The 20,004-nt window shown below is 38.8% G+C and overlaps 1 protein-coding gene across 1 annotated transcript; it reads right to left on the reverse strand.

The window, feature by feature from the left end:
• Positions 1 to 944: 944 nt before the first annotated feature.
• On the reverse strand, positions 945 to 3,234 carry LOC109218370 (3-ketoacyl-CoA synthase 4-like). Its single transcript, XM_019382730.1, has 2 exons — positions 2,454 to 3,234; positions 945 to 1,629 (listed from the first exon to the last, which is right to left on the reverse strand). Exons 1-2 carry the CDS (start codon positions 3,040 to 3,042, stop codon positions 1,118 to 1,120), a joined length of 1,101 nt encoding a protein of 366 aa, XP_019238275.1. The 5' UTR covers positions 3,043 to 3,234; the 3' UTR covers positions 945 to 1,117.
• Positions 3,235 to 20,004: the final 16,770 nt, after the last annotated feature.

Below are 20,004 nucleotides of genomic sequence, written 5' to 3' on the forward strand. Positions count from 1 at the left end.
TTAGAAGTGTACCTTATTTAGGATTCCCCTACTATATAACGGGAATTCCAATCATTTGTAACGCATCAATCATTGACAATAGAATATACATACATCACTTTCTTGCTTACTGCTCATCTGAATCTCATTGTTATTATTTTATTGTTCTTATTCACCTACCTCGAGGTTGCCATAGCTCGAGGTCGAGACTTGCTTATATACTGGTTTGACTTGCCTTACTCTTTAATTTATACATTTGATTCCTTGTTTATCAGTTAGTATTGGATTAAATCACATATCTTTAAAACCACAATACAAATTTAATTGTTACTCGGATTTTAGGGTAAACAAATGGAAACAAAGAGCCAAGGGAGACAACTGTTGCGATCCTTGCGCACTTCAAATATTATATACTGCTATCGTAAAAAATGTGTTTTGAGTGTTACTAAACTTTTAGGAATTAGTTAACATACTACTTGAATATGCAAGGAACCTTATATATTATCGTGTATTTGTTGTAACAATTATTATATTTAAGAGTTCATCGATAGTATGTAAACTTTTCCACACTACCGGTAAGTAAAATAACAGTTAACTCTTCATAATAAAGACAATAATGTGACACCTGGAAATGGTAAATATATTATTATAACAGGTTAAGTTGCACTGATAGTATATAATTTCTTCAACACTATTAGTATATACTATATCTTAAATTCATATACAATTACATATTATTAGTTATTTTTCAAATGATCAACAAGTAGTACAAGTTCTTTTTACACTGTTAATGTATAGAAATTTAATGTACTCCTTTTATTATATATATATATAGAGAGAGAGAAATATTGAGTGAAGAAATAAAATTCAATTTATTACATATATTTTTTAACCAATTTTCTTTTGGGAAACAAATGGGCTATGTAATCTCCACACATGATCAATATACATGCACATGGTGCCCCAAAAAATTATTTTTTGCTATTGCTTTTCTATAAAATAATACATGCAGATACTTATGGTGGAGTTCTCTCTTTCCGAAGTTTAAACAATTGGTCTCTCATGCAGTAATGACCAATGCATCTTTGGCACTCACACCACAAAATTATGTGAAAATAGAAAGATAGATTGGCCAACATCACCAAACCTTCAATGGATAATTATCTATGCAGTCATTCCATGGGTTACCAGAATCTTGTTTTGAATCTTGAATCCATTTCCACACCAAACTCCCTACCTTAAACCCTGTCCCAAATGCAATCATCCACATTTTATCACCTTTTTTCACTCTTCCTTTTGCTTCAAAATAAGCCAACTCGTAGAACACTAAGCTACTAGACGTGTTACCAAATCTGTTCAAACACATTTTAGCTGGCTCTGTCACTTGATCACTCAAATTTAAAACTCGTCCCACTTGATCTATTACTGCTTTGCCACCTGTGTGTATACAAATGTGGTCAAAAGCTTTTGTGAAGTCTGGAACCACTGGCTTTGATTTGCCTTGGGATAAAATAGTCATGATCATTGAGTAAGCATAATTTGCTAGTTGGGTCATTGGAAGGACGTGCGGTGCGAGGATTTTGATGTGTTGACGTAGGTTCATCCCTGCCACTCTTATTAAATCTTTAGTAAGTGAAACACCGGTAATACCTGTTAGAAAGAAGTAATATTAAATTGTTAGTGATTGAGTGTGCGAATAAAATTCTACATTGGTAGATGAAAAGATCATGCAGAGGCCACATATAAGGTGTACGAATAATTTTAGTGGTGAGGCCTTAAAAAAAATCGTATTGATTTGGCCCAATACGAATAATATCACACAATGTTAAAAGTACTTTTTGAGCGAACTGAACCTAACATTAGCAAAAGAGGCGGAGAAAACTTTGTTACGAGCTAGAGAGCATTTTTTCAGTTTACTTAATGTCAAATGCAGTGGCAGAGGCAAAAATTAATACTAGACGATTCAATGCAATGATCCTCTAGAGAAATTATATGATTAGTATCAATGCAATGATCTTTTATGCTATCAAGGTATGATAATATATTAATTGTTTTTTATTAGGTTATTATTTATTATCATTGATATATATATTTACTTTTTAATAGACTTTGTTTTGTATACTTAATTTATATATTATTAATGCGTAAATCTTAAATGTAAAACTTAAAATATGAATAAATAAAATAATTTCCCAACGATGCATGCTCTTAGAAAAAAGCACAAAACTTATCCTACAAGCCATATGAATTCACAGTGTATGTGCTAGGATGGATATAAAATCTTTCTATCCTTATCCAAAAATCTCGTGTTCAAGCTATGGGAATGAACTTTTTTTGGTAGGAGCATTTTTTCTTTTAATGGGGTTTTCACGGTGCAACTCTGGACAAATCGGAGCTCAAATGCGGATATTGGAGACCGAATAAAAAACCAAATAAAAAGGTAGAACATTCAAAACTAATATATACAACAATACCTTTATCATCTTCCTCCTGAAATGCAGCTTTATACGCACTATCATCTTCACCATGGTGTGTTCTAAGAGAATGAACAAGCTCCATCTTGGCATCTTGGAAAAGATTTGGATTATTGCTAATAAGAGCAGCTGCACAGCCAACACGAAAAATACAATTTGTTACTAACATTGAACGATTATCACCATTGTACCAATTCAGTGTTATGCTCTCGGTGATCACAACAAGGGCATTTTGGACTTCTCGGCTTCCACGTAAAACCCTAGCTGCAAAATCAATGGAAATAACGCCAGAACTACATCCCATTCCACTCAAATTATATGTTTTCACGTCGGATCTAAGCTTATAATGGTTCACAATAAGTGAAGAAAGCGAAGGGGACGGCGAAAAACTTCCACATGTAACAATGACAATGTCAATGGATTGTGGTTCAATTAGGGTTTTAGCTAGAAGGTCATCAATGGAAGAAAATATCCCTTCTTGAGCTTCTTGATTTGCAGAATTTAGTGTAGGCATTTTGTCTTCTTCAAAAATGAAAGGTGGTCCATAAGTTTCATCACCTAAACCAGATTTAAGGTAAATGTTACGCATGAAATCGATGGACTCTTGCCCTAAGTCTACATTCTTGAGTAGGAATGATTCACCAATTTGATAAGAACATTTCCTATGTGGTGGTGGCTTGTAACATGAATAGTTTAACAAGAAAACCTTATGTGGACGAGTATGATAGTAGTAGAGAAGAGAGAAAAATGCACATACGAAAAAATATAGAAAAAGGTGAAGGTGGGTGGTGAGGAAATGGAGGAAAAATGTGATGAATAAAAGTCCTAAAAATGATAATTGGAGGACTTGTATTGGTGGTATCATTTTTGGGTTCTTGTTTCTTTTGTTTTCTAGGGTTTTGATTGGAAAAAGACTTGCTAATTATAGAAATGCAATATCAAAGTTCCTTATATATACAAGTATATTTTTGGGGATAGGAGCAGTGGGAGGTGGGGGGAGGGGGTAAGGGGGGTTGGGACATAAAGCATTGAATGCTCATGAGAATGATTTATATGTAGATTGGCATTTGGCAAATTGCAAGAATCGACGTACTCGACATGACAAATACTGTGGGTGGAATGTAGTTTTTACCCATTATTTGTATTGAAACTCAACTAAATCCGATGTCGCGCCGAAAAATCTATTTGGGTGGTAAAATATTCGCTCGTATAGGCAACTTCTCGACCCTGAAACTTTTAATTAAAAATGAAGAAATAATTACTATTACCGCATTAATCCTTGTTGGTATTTTGGGAGAAATTGAGTGTTTGGAGATATCGGTAAATAATGATGATAGTGTGATTGACAATCACTGTCCATTTCTCAGTGATGTTTGGACTTATGCTTCCTTCAATTTCTCTTTTAGATTTACCAAAAAAGTTTTTGAACATAACCTTTATAAGTTTTGTATTAGAATCATCTTAGTAGGATATCTAAGTTATCCTAGTTTCACATACAAATATTGTACCTAACATAAAATAAATATATTTTTGGTTGAATTATATTTTTATAAGGTAGAAATTTGTTGATGTTCAATCTAGATGTCAATAATATTTATTACTCCTCTAAGAAGGCAGAAGACGCAGCTTTTATTTGCTTCAGACTGGATTGACATGCCAGCATTGCATTAACTCCTTTTCGTATTCAAACAATTTTCCCAAAACATGTTATCCTGAATTTTCCTCCTTTTCCTATTCTGTTAACTTCAGTAATTTACTTCAATGAATTGCTATATGCAATATTGCAATTATACATTATAAACGATGTTCTTAAACTTAATCTGTAGCTAACGACTATTGACCAGTAAAATATTTTAAGGGAAAGAATTCATTCGTACACATTGTAACTAATGGATGCAATACAAATGATTTCTATAAAAAAAAAAAAATTCATCATTAATTATGATCTAACGTTGTATTCTCACTTTAATTGTAATTTTTATAAATATTAAATTTATTGATTGGATATAACCATCGAGTGTGAATAAACTTTTTATTTTATATGAAAAATGACCACAATAAAATACTTTGTAAGTGTATCGTAATAAGCAGGGGCGATATAGAGGCTTGGTTATACGTTCATGTAAATCCAATTAACTTTTGCTCTTACTTCATATACATATTAAGAAACCCATCAAATATCTATCAAAGTCCATATATAATATTTGAATTCAGAATCTGTTGAAGCAAGAACGTAAGGGGTGGATAGCAGTCTACTGGCCACCTCCTCCACTTCCCAGCAAGAAAACAACTACAAACAGATTTCTATCTTTAGCAATTAGCATGATGAAATAGAAGGATATGAGGAGTTTGTCAACTCTCTATTCATTGATATATTCATATCACTACCGTCATTTGTATATTAGCTTTAAGTCTTCTTTTTTCCTTTCTTTTTATTTTCATTCTCTATTTATCTTTTATCAACTATATCATTGAATTAAAGCAGTTTCAGTTCTTACTTTGAACTGAAATCGTGTCAGCAATGACATTTCTTGGGAAGTACTTTTCACGCAAGTGATCGATCAGTTCTATAATTTGTGTTTCCAAAGTGTCCGACGGTGATGAAATATGATTTCATTTGCCCCATACCATACTAGACCAGAACTTATTGACAACATTAACGTGGTAATATTTTTTTATTAGTCCGTTCACAAAAAAGAATGACAATTTTCTATATTGGAAATAATTAATTTTTTAAAGTTTTTTATTTTTTATAATAACCCGTCTTTAAAACCACAACAATATCTTACAGATTTCAAATTACAAATCTCAAATAAAAATCTTTTTGTTAAATATCGTACGAATTAAACACCGACAATAAATGATAAAATAGAAGGTGGTTGAGCTTCGTTATGTCTAATCATAAGCATTGATGAGTTGGAAACTACTCCTTAATTTCATGGTGCGCAAGTCAACAACTAGCTAGTCTAGTTAGCTGTTACAAATAACTAATAGGGAGGACATACGTAGACGCATTATAAAGGCAGATGTAGCCGTTTGATTATAGGTTAGATGAACTCAAAACTTTTAATGTAGAATATAGATATATAAAAAAATTTATTAAAATTTTGATTTCATATTTTTAATAGTACAATAAAGTCAGTACTATTAAATTTAATAGTACATTAAATTTAAAAGCTCATTCGGCCAAGCTGTCAAAAATTATTTATTCGAAAAAGTACTTTCAGTTAATTACATTTTGTGTTTGACTAATTCATTTAAAGTGCTTTCCATAATATTTAATTGCGTTTGGAAAATCCTTCCAAAAAATACTTTTGACAAATACAAAAAAAAAAAGAAGAACATAATCAATGTTACTTTTATAATTAGTATTATTTAAAAGAGAAAAATAAATTTAAATGTTTAATATAAAAGGATTAATTTTATTTTATTTTATTTAAATAAATATAAAAATACTATCTATTAGATAGTATTGCATTTTTAACTATAATATTTAATGTACGTAAACAAAAACAACAAACTAGAGATCATATAATATTGGTTTACTAAAAAAGAAAAAAAATTATATCTTGTGAAGAGAGTGTTTGAATCTAGTGATTAGTCTTGTAAATTAATTCAAAGAGGAATAGAAGACGAAGATAAGAAGAAGTTTATTTATAGTGGAAAGATTATTCCAAAGAGGATAGGAGAAGGAGAATAAAAATACGTAGAAATAAAAAAGAGAAGAAGGTGATGGTAGAAACAAAAAAGGAAAAGAAAAAGTTTAAATTTATGACTGTTACGACCCAATTTCCAAATCCGGTCGTGATGGCGCCTCTCGTGAAGACAAGGCCAGCCAACAGAACACCAATAACTCGTTAATAATTACTTAGCATGAATAAGTCTAAACCATTAATAAAATTCCCATAAGTGCAGAAGAAAAGTGATAAAAACAGGGAACCATCCCAACACAGCCCGACCGGGGTGTCACAAGTCACGAGCATCTAGAAGGATTTTTAATACAACTACAAGGCCTGCAATACATGGATTAAAATTTAGAATTAAAAAGAAGAAATCCGGTGCCGCGGACGCTGGCGGTCACTTTGCTCAGCTACGGTAGCAAAATCCTCAACCAGCTCAAACCCGATACCGGGTAACCCAATACATGCATCTGCACGCGAGGTGCAGGGAGTAAAGTGAGTACTCCAACTCAGTGAGTAATAAAGGTAAATAATAACTGAGCAGCAAGAAACCACATAAGCAAACTATCATGCTACATAGAACAGTGTAACCTCTTGAGAAAACAGTGAAACCGTGAAATCATTAGAAATATCTGGGCTCAGTTTAAAACCTCTTTTGAAAATATCTTTTACCGACAGTTGAGCAAATGAATGCGAAACAGATAGTGCAAGTCAGCACAAAAGTCAGCCCCTCGGGCACAGCACTCCATTAACCAATAACACCAGGGTATCAGGTGAGCAATGCAGAAATATCATGGAAGCCAATGAAATGAGAGTGCTGAAATGTCGTGACAGATAATACAAATAGGGACAAATGCATGAGTGCAATGCAATGCATATGTCGGTACACTCAGGTACCCAATGCGGCGTGCAGCCCGAGCCATCCATATATTTAACGTCGACGGCGCTTACTGGGGGTGTGTACAGACTCCGGAAAGGCTCCTACAGCCCAAGCGCAAATAATCAAGCCATCTCGTGGCACCAACCAGGCCCTCGGCCTCAATATCAATACAATACCGCTGCGGCGCGCAGCCCGAGCCATCCATATTTCCAGAAATCACTATAACACTGCTGCGGCGCGCAGCCCGATCCATGCTCAGTCCAGAAATGCACATATGCCTCTTGGGCAATATTAAAATAATAGTTTTCAGCTCAAAACGTCAATAAAATATTGCTTAAGTTTTCAAATCTTAGAAAAATGGCTGAGTTTGCAAAACAGTATTTAAAACCCTGGACCGAGATCAAGTAATATCTAAAGTAATGCGAAAACAGTGATATCAATCCCTGAAGGATTCACATAGTTGGCACGAAGCCCAAACATGGCAATCAACCCACATTATGATGATAACAAGTAGTTTCAGTCAAATAAGTAGTAATTTCATCAATCGGGACGGACCAAGTCACAATCCCCAACGGTGCTCTACCCCACGCTCGCTATCCGGCGTGCAAGTCACCTCAATACAACACTATGATGTGCAAATTCGGGGTTTCAAACCCTCAGGATATCATTTACAATAATTACTCACCTCGAACCGGCGAAATCTCAAGCTCGCGACGCCTTTGCCCCTTCAATCGGCCTCCACGCGCGTCGAGTCTATCCAAAATTAGAGCGAATACATCACAATATGCCAATGGGACAATACCCAATCGAAAACAATCAAAAAATAGCGAAAATGTCGAAATTAGCAAAACCCGAGCCCCGGGCCCCCATCTTGAAAAATCAGAAAATTCACATCAATGGATTCCTCATCTCGCCACGAGTCTATATATATCAAATTTACCAAAATCCGAGCTCAAATGTTCCCTCAAATCCCAAATTTAAATCTACAAATCCCAAGCCCTAGTTCATCAATTTTTAGGCTTAATTCAATGAATTTTTAGGTTAATTTCACATAATAATCATGTTATTAACTCAAAAATCTTACCTCCAATAAACTCCAGTCGAAACCCTCTTCAATTGCTCCCAAAAAAACTCTCAAGATGCTCAACAATGGTGGAAAAAATATCCCAAGCTCGCGGATGAAAATGATATTTTAAAACCCTTCTGCCCAGACCATTTTTCGCTTCTGCGGTCCCGTTTACGCTTATGCGGGACCGCTTCTGCGGCCTTCTTTCCGCTTCTGCGGATCCTCTTAAAAATCCAAAAACCGCTTTTGCGGTAAACCTTTCGCTTATGCGGACCCGCCTATGCGGATAATTTTCCGCTTCTGCGGAAAATTCTCGACCTTAGCCCTATCGCACCTGCGACGTCTGCCCCGCTTTTGCGCAACCGCATCTGCGGTTTTCTTTCCGCAGATGCGGAAATACCTGCTGCTGCCAAAAACCTGCAATTCCAAACTTCAAATTTCATTCCGATAGCCATCCGAAATCACCCCGAGGCCCTCGGGACCTCAACCAAAAGTGCCAACCCATCCTAAAACATCATACGAACTTGTTCCAATCACCAAAACACATCAACTAACACCAAATTCATCAAATTACATCTAATTCAAGCCTAAGTTCTTCAAAAACTTCCGAAATACGCATTCGATCAAAAACCCGACCAAAACACCTCCGAATGATCTGAAATTTTGCACACACATCCAAAATCACCTAACGAAGCTACTACAACTCTCGGAAATTCCATTCCGACCCTCGGATCAAAATCTCACCCATCAACCGGAATTCGCCAAAATACTAACTTCGCCAATTCAAGCCTAATTCTACACCGGACTTCCAAAATAAATTCCAATCACGCTCCTAAGTCACAAATCATCCCCCGAAGCTAACCGAATCACCGGAAATCACATCCGAGCCCTCTAACTCAATAGTCAACATCCGGTTGATTTTTTCAAAACAAACCTTCCTTGAAGAGAGTAAGTGTCTCAGTTCCATCCAGAATCAATCCAAATCAACTCATTCACACAAGACTCATATAATAACACATAAGGAAACCGAAAATGGGGAAAACGGGGCGGTAACTCACATGACGACGGGTCGGGTCGTCACATCCTCCCCAACTTAAACAAACGCTCGTCCTCGAGCGTACCCAGAGTTGTACTTGAAGCCAACCAATAGCTGAATGACCTTACCAAGCATACACCCGGGGTGATCCCACGTCACCCTATCTCGCATAGGTCCGATAATACCACATAGCTGAAATCTCACGATCCATCTAGACCATAAACCGCAGAACCACATTGCACTTTCCGAAATCATACACAAGATCAGAACCTCATGTCTATATTCAGAATAAACCCGAACCAGCTGTAATAACCCATACCTGCAACCTCAGGTGAGACCATCTGATATACCCATAATGCAAACACTCGAAACGATAGCCTCTATTTACAGCAGTTGCCCATAATAACCAAATACCGGTAGAAAACCTCTTATTAGCTAAAGTCTTATTCCAACAGTTTCATATACTGCCAACGACAAATGAAACACGCGATAAACCGTAACCATTTCTCAAATCAACCATTCATGAAGCCACTTCTCTTTGACTAATACAACAACAGATTTCCGGGCCGAACCTCGATATTATCCTTCTAACAAGCTGAAACCAAATCTGTTCGTATTCATTAATGACTCCAACGATCACCTCGAATCCAACACATCACTCTGGTGATATGACACCTCAATATAGGCCTAAGCCACGACTTGCATAATACACGCACCAATAAGAAACGGTCTGAACATACTCAAATCATGACAAATGACTCAAACGAAAGAGCTGTACCTCAAGCTCATCAGTACCATTACAGCACAAGGCTGAGACCCCGTCTCACATCATAGAAATAGAATACCTGAATCTACCCCGAAAGGTCATAACCAATACTCCATTTACCAAGCAACACTCAATCACTCTTCCCGCTCGACTTTCTCTATAAATCCTCAATAGAACCGCACCACATGTGCCCATATCCAACAAATCATAATGTCTCACAACACCGAAAGGCAACTCATAGATCTCCCCAGATCACTAACAAGTTCAATAACGATCGAATCAACCTACCCCTCAACAATACAACTCGGGGCCATCCAAGCTAACTCAAGCTAATTACGTAGCCACATCGGCCTGCCAACGAACTCAATACCAAGAAGCCTGAAGCTGCTCCTTCCACTACTATACTTCCTGCCAGAACCGTACGATACAGTGCCCTGCACCAAATCAATACCGAAATCCACAATCTCGCCCAGCGACATGCCCGGCCATAAGAAACACATCTAAAAAAGTTCCTCAATACCGGAACTGAATCAATGGTAGAAACCTCTGAACTGACATCCGACACGAAGGCCCAATTAAGAAAAGCAGTCCTTCCCAGCCGTCGGCTGGTCTTTGGAATACAAACCACTCTGCTAGAACAAAATTCGATGCACCTCGCCACGCAACCTGTGGCATTTTCCGGCATAGCCCATAGCACAATAGTCTAGAATAACCCAACACTGAGAAAACCAGTCTACACCCCAATATCATATCCAAAATCTGATATACCAAGCAAAGAAAGATCCCCTCGGGCCTCCAAATCCCAACAGCCACTAAACGGTGCCGATACACACGCTCAACAACCACTACATAGGTTGTACATGCGAACTTCCAGTCTCCACTCCATATACCACACGAATCACCATGCCTGATCCCAAATTCCGCAGTATGAATACATATCACACCCCAAGTACCCAATCATTCCACGAAAGATATTCTAAAATTCCCCTGTGCCATCACACAAACTCAGATATCAACAGTCGATCTAACAAGAAAATGCCGCAACACCACCGAAGTATCATCAGTCTAATCACATTACCCTTTTTCCGTGACATATACTTTCGTCAAATCACTTCCAATTAGCAGTATTATTTCCTTGATTACCTGAGGCTACCCGTTGCCTAAGAATTTTATGAACTTCCTATCAAAACTGGACTGAAACCTCGCACACGCAAATCTCACTTCTCCACAACATACCGCGTATACCACGACATCCAAGGATAGCAAGAAAACCTTTATCTCCCTTGCGAGCCACAGACATCTACTTACTCAACTAGTCGAAGAACTCCCATGAATCCCATCTAGAAGAAAAGAATCATTAAACATTCCATGCTTCGCATGCCCATAGAAAATATATACATCTCCAAACCACGGTGAAATTCAACAAGAACTCTCTCCCAATTCCATTTGCACAAGCTAAACTACCAGGACTGAATCCCTCTATCCAAACCAAGCTAAGCAAGCTGTCAAAACTCAAGAGCTTTGCTGCACAATACCTGTAAGGGCTCATTGTCTCGAACACATACGAAAAATTAATCATATCCTTACCATACCGATTCGGTCTACTATCAAGCTAACCCATCTATCTAATTTCCCTTCTGATTCATCATCAACTTGATATTACCTCTTGCTGTAGCACCACAGTTCCTCAACCCAGGCTCACTACACGAGACCCAAGCACAAGACCATACTGTCTAAGACCCATAAGCCACTGAATCCTCTCTCAAATATTCCCGAAAACACCACATTCCAAAATACTTTACTCTAAAGAACTTCCTGCGAATCTAAATCCGTTACCTTTACTTTCCAGCTACTGATACATAGAATCCCATAATTAACATAACAATACCACAGGTCTTGACCTTTTCCAATGAAAACACAATCTCTAACCACATACACAACCTTAAGACACTTGATTGTTACATGTAGAATCTTGAACTCATTAAAAGTCATTCTCGAGAGTCATTTACTTCTTATTCAAACTGCAATTCACCTGATCAAACGAACATAACCACCCGTGCCTCAATAGCACTCTAACACCACAGGATATGACCTCATCCCAATACAAACAAACATCTTCCTGCTCCATGCACCAAGCATTCTTTACTAACAACAGCTTAAGACATCCTGTGATTCTCACACATCTATGAAGCACCATATAACCTTTGTCAAAATTTTGCTTCACTCGTGCCATCCTCGGCTCAATTTCTGCAACCAGAACTGATTCGCCAGCATGTCTCAAACCGGAACCAACATAGCACATAACCGTACAATTAGCTAATCAATAGCAAACTCCCCTACTTGGCTCGAAGCCATATATCAGGACACACTCAATAACCCGTAATACTTTTACTCTAATGATGCCACAATATCATAGTGAGATTAAACTCAAATCATCCACTAGTTTGTGAAAACACAGATCATCTAGTACTGTAATCCTATGCAAACCTCGCATTCATTCCCACATCAGTTGAGTCTACTCTCTTAAGCTACCCGAATTCTTAAATTTCAACACGTACCCTTCAATTACACATGAGATCTTCTAACATACGCATAAGGATCATACCACTTAAGAACACTCCGCAGGAGATAACCCACCTACTCCGCCTCAATTTAGTATTCCAGCACACCTTCCACCATCATATACGTTACACAGTCATTTAGTCTCCTGAGTCTGAACTCATACCGCCACATGTAATGCACTTCATTCCCAACAAGGAGACACGAAAATATTCTCCACACGCCCATAACTCGGGGCTACACATCAAATCACCATAGGAATCGAACACTTAACCGTTCATCTATTACCCAGCAGGCTTCTTATTACCAAGTCATACATATATATCTCGCAGTACTAACATACTCATCACATAGATATCCACCCGCCATTCCGGCTAATAGGGACAATACCGAACATATAAGTTCAAAATACTTGCTCACACAACCAGCACCTCGGTGCTCAAGCCATAGGCAAAGATCTGGCCTCAAGTCCTCCAGACTGGCCCAACATACTCATGAAGATCACATCTCGCCCCTTGATAGGGGAATCACAAACCATCAAGGCACATATAATACTGAGCGCTCGCGTGCGCATACAGACGTGTGGAAGGAATTTCAAGGTTATATATCTCGAGCTGAATCAAGTACGCATGATAAGAATTCCAAGAAAGTGAAGTTTTCCTAAAGGTTCTACAGCCTCTAGAGGATAAATACAGACGTCTCCGTACCGATCCGCGAGACTCTACTAAACCTGCTCATGACTCGTGAGACCTAGTAACCTAGGCTCTGATACCAACTTGTCACGACCCAATTTCCAAACCCGGTCGTGATGGCGCCTCTCGTGAAGACAAGACCAGCCAACAAAACAACAATAACTCTTTAATAATTACTTAGCATGAATAAGTCTAAACCATTAATAAAATTCCCATAAGTGCGGAAGAAAAGTGATAAAAACAGGAAACCATCCCAACACAGCCCGACCGGGGTGTCACAAGTCACGAGCATCTAGAAGGATTTTTAATACAACTACAAGGCCTGCAATATATGGATTAAAATTTAGAATTAAAAAGAAGAAATCCGGTGCCACGGACGCTGGCGGTCACTTTGCTCAGCTACGGTAGCAAAATCCTCAACCAGCTCAAACCCGATACCGGGTAACCCAATACCTGCATCTGCACGCGAGGTGCAGGGAGTAAAGTGAGTACTCCAACTCAGTGAGTAATAAAGGTAAATAATAACTGAGCAGCAAGAAACCACGTAAGCAAGCCATCATGCTATATAGAACAGTGTAACCTTTTGAGAAAACAGTGAAACCGTGAAATCTTTAGAAATATCTGGGCTCAGTTTAAAACCTCTTTTGAAAATATCTTTTACCGATAGTTGAGCAAATGAATGCGAAACAGATAGTGCAAGTCAGCACAAAAGTCAGCCCCTCGGGCGCAGCACTCCATTAACGAATAACACCAGGGTATCAGGTAAGCAATGCAGAAATAGCATGGAAGCCAATGAAATGAGAGTGCTGATATGTCGTGACAGATAATACAAATAGGGACAAATGCATGAGTGCAATGCAATGCATATGCCGGTACACTCAGGTACCCACTGCGGCGTACAGCCCGAGCCATCCATATATTTAACGTCGACGGCGCTCACTAGGGGTGTGTACAGACTCCGGAGGGGCTCCTACAGCCCAAGCGCAAATAATCAAGCCATCTCGTGGCACCAACTAGGCCCTCGGCCTCAATATCAAAGTAACCATCCAGGCCCTCGGCCTCAAGATCAATGTAATCAACCAGGCTCTCAGCCTCAAAATCAATATAACACTGCTGCGGCGTGCAGCCCGATCCATGCTCAGTCCAGAAATGCACATATAACACTTGGGCAATGTTAAAATAATAGTTCTCAGCTCAAAACGTCAATAAATTATAGTTTAATTTTTCAAATCTTAGAAAGATGGCTGAGTTTGCGAAACAGTATTTAAAACCTTGGACCGAGATCAAATAATATGCAAAAATAATGCGAAAACGGTGATATCAATCCCTGAAGGATTCAAATAATTGGCACGAATCCCAAATACGGCAACCAGCCCAAATCATGAAATGTCAAATAAGTTTCAGTCAATTACGCGGTAAAATCAACAACCGGGACGGACCAAGTCATAATCCCCAACGGTGCTCTACCCCACGCTCTCTATCCGGCGTGCAAGTCACCTCAATATAGCACTATGGGTGCAAATCCGGGGTTTCAAACCCTCAGGATATCATTTACAATCATTACTCACCTCGAACCGGCAAAATCTCTAGCTCGCGACGCCTTTGCCCCTCAAATCGGCCTCCACGCGCGTCGAATCTATCCAAAATTAGAGCGAATACATCACAATATGCCAACGGGACAATACCCAATCGAAAACAATCGAAAAATAGCGAAAATCTCGAAATTAGCAAAACCCGAGGCCCGGGCCCACTTCTCAAAAAATCAGAAAATTCATATCAATGGATTCCTCATCTCGCCACGAGTCTATACATATCAAATTTACCAAAATCCGAGCTCAAATGCTCCCTCAAATCCCAAATTTAAATCTCAAAATCCCAAGCCCTAGTTCATCAATTTTTAGGCTTAATTCCATGAATTTCTAGGTTAATTTCACATAATAATCATGTTTTTAACTCAAAAATCTTACCTCCAATAAACTCCAGTCGAAACCCTCTTCAATTGCTCCCAAAAAGCTCTCAAGATGCTCAACAATGGTGGAAAAATATCCCAAGCTCGCGGATGAAAATGATATTTTAAAACCCTTCTGCCCAGGCCATTTTTCGCTTCTGCGGTCCCGTTTACGCTTACGCGGGACCGCTTCTACGGCCTTCTCTCCGCTTCTGCGGATCCTCTTAAAAATCAAAAAATCGCTTCTGCGGTAAACCTTTCGCTTATGCGAACCCGCCTATGCGGATAATTTTCCGCTTCTGCGGAAAATGCTCGACCTTAGCCCTATCGCACCTGCGACGTCTGCCCCGCTTCTGCGCAACCGCATCTGCGGTTTTCTTTCCGCAGATGCGGAAATACCTGCTGCTGCCAAAAACCTGCAATTCCAAACTTCAAATTTCATTCCGATAGCCATCCGAAATCACCCCGAGGCCCTCGGGACCTCAACCAAAAGTGCCAACCCATCCTAAAACATCATACGAACTTGTTCCAATCATCAAAACACATCAACCAACACCAAAATCATCAAATTACATCGAATTCAAGCCTAAGTTCTTCAAAAACTTCCGAAATACGCATTCGATCAAAAACCCGACCAAAACACCTCCGAATGATCTGAAATTTTGCACACACATCCAAAATCACCTAACGAAGCTACTGCAACTCTCGGAATTCCATTCCGACCCTCGGATCAAAATCTCACCCATCAACCGGAATTCGCCAAAATACTAACTTCGCCAATTCAAGCCTAATTCTACACCGGACTTCCAAAATAAATTCCGATCACGCTCCTAAGTCACAAATCATCCCCCGAAGCTAACCGAATCACCGGAAATCATATCCGAGCCCTCTAACTTAATAGTCAACATCCGGTTGATTTTTCCAGAACAAACTTTCCTTGAAGAGACTAAGTGTCTCATTTCCATCCAGAATCAATCCAAATCAACTCATTCACACAAAAATTGTATAATAACACATAAGGAAACCGAAAATGGGGAAAACGGGACGGTAACTCACGTGACGACGGGTCGGGTCGTCACATCGACGCATAATCTGAAAAAAATAAATTTACAGTAAGAATATTTTTGTCTTGAAAAAATTAATTTTCTACTTCTACTTCTTTAAAAAAGCTAAAATTTGTCGCTTCTTCGCAAAAGCAGAAAAAATTGCTTCTGCTGCTCAAAAGCACTTCTCTATTTTTGCCAAACAACTCAAATTTGATGAAAAAGTACTTTTTTAAACCCAAAAAATAGTTTTCACCTCCTCAACAGGCTCTAAAAACTAAAATATTGAATTCGCCCCGGCTTCCTCTCAAAACTAGTAGTGGGGAGACCATTAGATAATACAAAAAATATTTGAAGCATAATTTTTTATATAGACAGTAACACATGCTTATGCTAATTACCTAGTATATCTTACAAGCTAAATGAATGTGATGACCCAAAAGGACATCACTTATTTTTAAATTAAATTCTGTGTTTTGAGGCCTTAAAAACCTCTTTTAGCATCACCTCGATTTGCGTGCGCAATCCGGGCGCATAGCCGGAAAGCCTATATGTGAAAATCTCCGAAAAATAATAAATTTTGACTATAAACAGAATTAATTTGACTTTGATCAACGTTTTGGTTAGACGGATCCGGACCCGTGATTTGACAGTCCCGGAGGGTCCGTAGGAAAATATGAGACTTGGGCGTATGCCCGGAATCGAATTCCGAGGTCCCAAGCCCGAGAAATGAATTTTTGAAGAAAATAGTTTTCTGAAATTATTTAAAGAATTTGGAAATGAATTTTGATTAGAACATGTTGGTATCGGGCCCGTATTTTGGTTTCGGCGCCCGGTACAGGTCTTATATATGATTTAAGATAATTCTGTGAAGTTTGGTGAGAAACGGAATCCGTTTGACGTGATTCGGACCTTAAATGCAAATTTGATGTTTAAAGAAGTTTTGAGAAATTTTATTGATCTTGATGTTTAATTCGATGTTCATGATGTTATTTTCGTGGTTTTAGTGCACGAATAAGTCCGTAGGATATTTTTGAGGTTGTGTGAATGTTTGGTTTGGAGCCCCGAGGGCTCGGGTGAGTTTTGGATAGGCCACGGGGTGCATTTTGAACTTAGAAAAATTGCAGGATTTTTGCTGGTATGATCAGGCCTACAGGCGTCGTATTTTGAAGCCTGGCTCGCAAATGCGACATCGCAAATGCGACATCGCAAATGCGAGGGCTTGGTCGCAAATGCGAACTAGCCTAGGTCTGCCCTCCATCGCAAATGCGATATGTTCATCGCAATTGCTCCCCTTCGCAAATGCGAGCTCCCCTTCCCAAATGCGAAGCTTCCCAGCTTGGCCAGTGATTGCAAATGCGACATTTCTTTCGCAAATGCGAAAGTCCAGCATTTCTGAAGGGTTCGCAATTGCGAACCCCTGTTCGTAATTCCCACATCTGAGACCTGCAACTTTTATACTTAGACGATTTTAAACCCATTTTTCATGTTTTCTCAAACCATAAACACACTTAGGCGATTTTTCAAGGATTTCTTCTTCTCCAAATCAATTGTAAGTCATTTTTAACTAACTTTCTTCAATTCTTAACATCTTTTAACATGATTTCACTTTCAAAACAATGATTTTCATGGGGAAAATTGGGTGTTTTGGGTAGAACTTAGGTCTTTCAAAAATTGGGGATTTGGACCTCAATTTGAGGTCCGATTTCAAAACAAATTATATATTTGAGTTCGTGGGGGAATGGATAATCGGGTTTTTGTTTGAACCTCGGGTTTTGACCATGTGGGCCCGGGGGCGATTTTTGACTTTTTGGTTAAAACTTTGGAAAACTCATTTTCATGCATTGGGGTTGATTCATTCAACGTTTATTGATGTAATTAAGTAACTTGTAACTAGTTACGAGCGAATTGTTGGCGGAAAAAGGGGTAAGCTATAATTGAATCGTGAATTGTGTTCTTGGCATCGAGGTAAGTGCTTGGTCTAACATTAGCTTGAGGGTTAGGAGTTGTGTCTAATTGCTATGTGTTAATTGTGGTGTACGACGTATAGGCATGGTGACGAGTAACTATACGTTGGTGTCAAGCATGCCCGTGAGTCTTGTGTTATAATTTGTTATGACTCCATTGTGGTTTATTATGCCTCACATGTCATTATCATCATTGTTCCCTTGCTGGGTTGTTTGTTTGATATTATTGTTCCCTTGTTGGGATATTGTTGAGATATCATTGTTCCCTTGCGGGGATGTTGTTGAAATATTAATGTTCCCTTGCCGGGAAGTTATTATGTTATTCTTGTTCCCTTGCCGGGATTCCTTGTGATTATTGTTGGTTGTAACTGGGAGCGGGTGGTACGCCTACCACAAGATATAATAAAATGGGAGCGGGTGGNGGGACTTCCCCTTAGGAATTGAGTCTTCTATGATAATTGTAGTTCGTGCATGCGAGGTGACTAGTGTGTGCTCGGACTTATTTGTGGAAAATTTGCCTCTAGGGTTCTTAGGTCCTTATGTGGAAAGTATCCTGTTATGAATGGGTTTCCTAGTTGCTTAAATTGCCTCTATATGCTCCATATGACGTTGTTAGCTTTCCTCTAATTGTTACGTGATACATTGACCCTAAATTGCCTTAATTGAAGTGACTGCCTTCCTTATTGTTTTGATACTTCTCGGTTGTGAGTTCCTCTATGACTTCGTGCAAATAGATTACATGTCCAATTGTTGTAGTTGTCGGCGTAGTTATCACGTGCTTATTACATCTTGTTGTGTAGTTGAGGTTTCATTGTGAAGTTAATTGTTGGTACAAGTTTGGTTATAGCTGATTCCCTTGCCGGGACATATTTAATTCTGGTTGTTGACTCCCTTGCCGGGATATTGTTGTTTCCTTATTATTCCCTTGCCGGGATTCTTTTATAATTGATGATAAGATATAATGAAATGGGAGCGGGTGTTACGCCTACCACAAGATATAATGAAATGGGAGCGGGTGGTACGCTTACCACAAGATATAATAAAATGGGAGCGGGTGGTATGCCTACCACAAGATACATGAAATTGGAGCGGGTGGTACGCCCGCCACAAAATACATGAAATGGGAGCGGGTGGCACACCTGCCATGAGATACATGAAATGGGAGCAGGTGGCACGCCTGCCACAAGATATGAGAAATGGGATCAGGTTGCACGCCTGTAACAAGATGTGAAAAGAAAGTGAAATCTGCCTTTGTTTTTCTTTTTTCTTGTTAGTGGTTCGATTTTGATCCCTTTATATTCTATTGATATTCTGTTTTTACTTGTTTTTCCCCGTAGCATGTTTCCCCCTCCCATCTTTACTTGTTTATTTCAGTATCTCTTTTACGCTATGTATATTTGAATTACATAGGTTTATTTGGTAGTCTGGTCCTAGCCTCGTCACTAATTCGCCGAGGTTAGGCTAGGCACTTACCAGCACATGGGGTCGGTTGTGCTGATACTACACTCAACACTCTTTGTGCAGACCCCAGCGTTGTGGACTTCGGACCGCAGTGAGATTGCTGATTCTTGATCATCAGGCGACCCGAGGTAGTCCTGCAGGCGTCCTCAGGCCTTGGCGTCTCCTTCTATCTACTATTCCTGTTTCTTTGACGCATTTCTAGAGACAGCGTTGTATTTATTTTTTTTAGACCCTTTATTTGTAGTATTCTTAGACCGTCTGTGACACTGTGACACTAGTTCTGGGTAGTCGAGACTCAAACAGTTGTATTAGATATTCATGTTTAGATAGCTTATTGTTTCTTTCTTCCGCTTATGTTAAATTTTCCGCTGTTTATACGTTATTGCTTTAAAATTGTTAAAAGGAAATAATTGGATAATGAAGTAATTAGTTCAAGGAATTAGCTTGCCTAGC

This window comes from Nicotiana attenuata, unplaced genomic scaffold (assembly GCF_001879085.1).
Source record: "Nicotiana attenuata strain UT unplaced genomic scaffold, NIATTr2, whole genome shotgun sequence".
NCBI classification, from domain to species: domain Eukaryota; kingdom Viridiplantae; phylum Streptophyta; class Magnoliopsida; order Solanales; family Solanaceae; genus Nicotiana; species Nicotiana attenuata.

What these genes read in the sequence shown, in the direction of transcription:
- LOC109218370 (XM_019382730.1), bottom strand. Translation starts at nt 3,042, where the DNA reads ATGCGTAACATTTACCTTAAATCTGGTTTAGGTGATGAAACTTATGGA. An exon ending in TCAGGAGGAAGATGATAAAG is followed by an intron (nt 1,630 to 2,453) that starts GTATTGTTGTAT and finishes TCTTTCTAACAG; the next exon opens with GTATTACCGGTGTTTCACTT.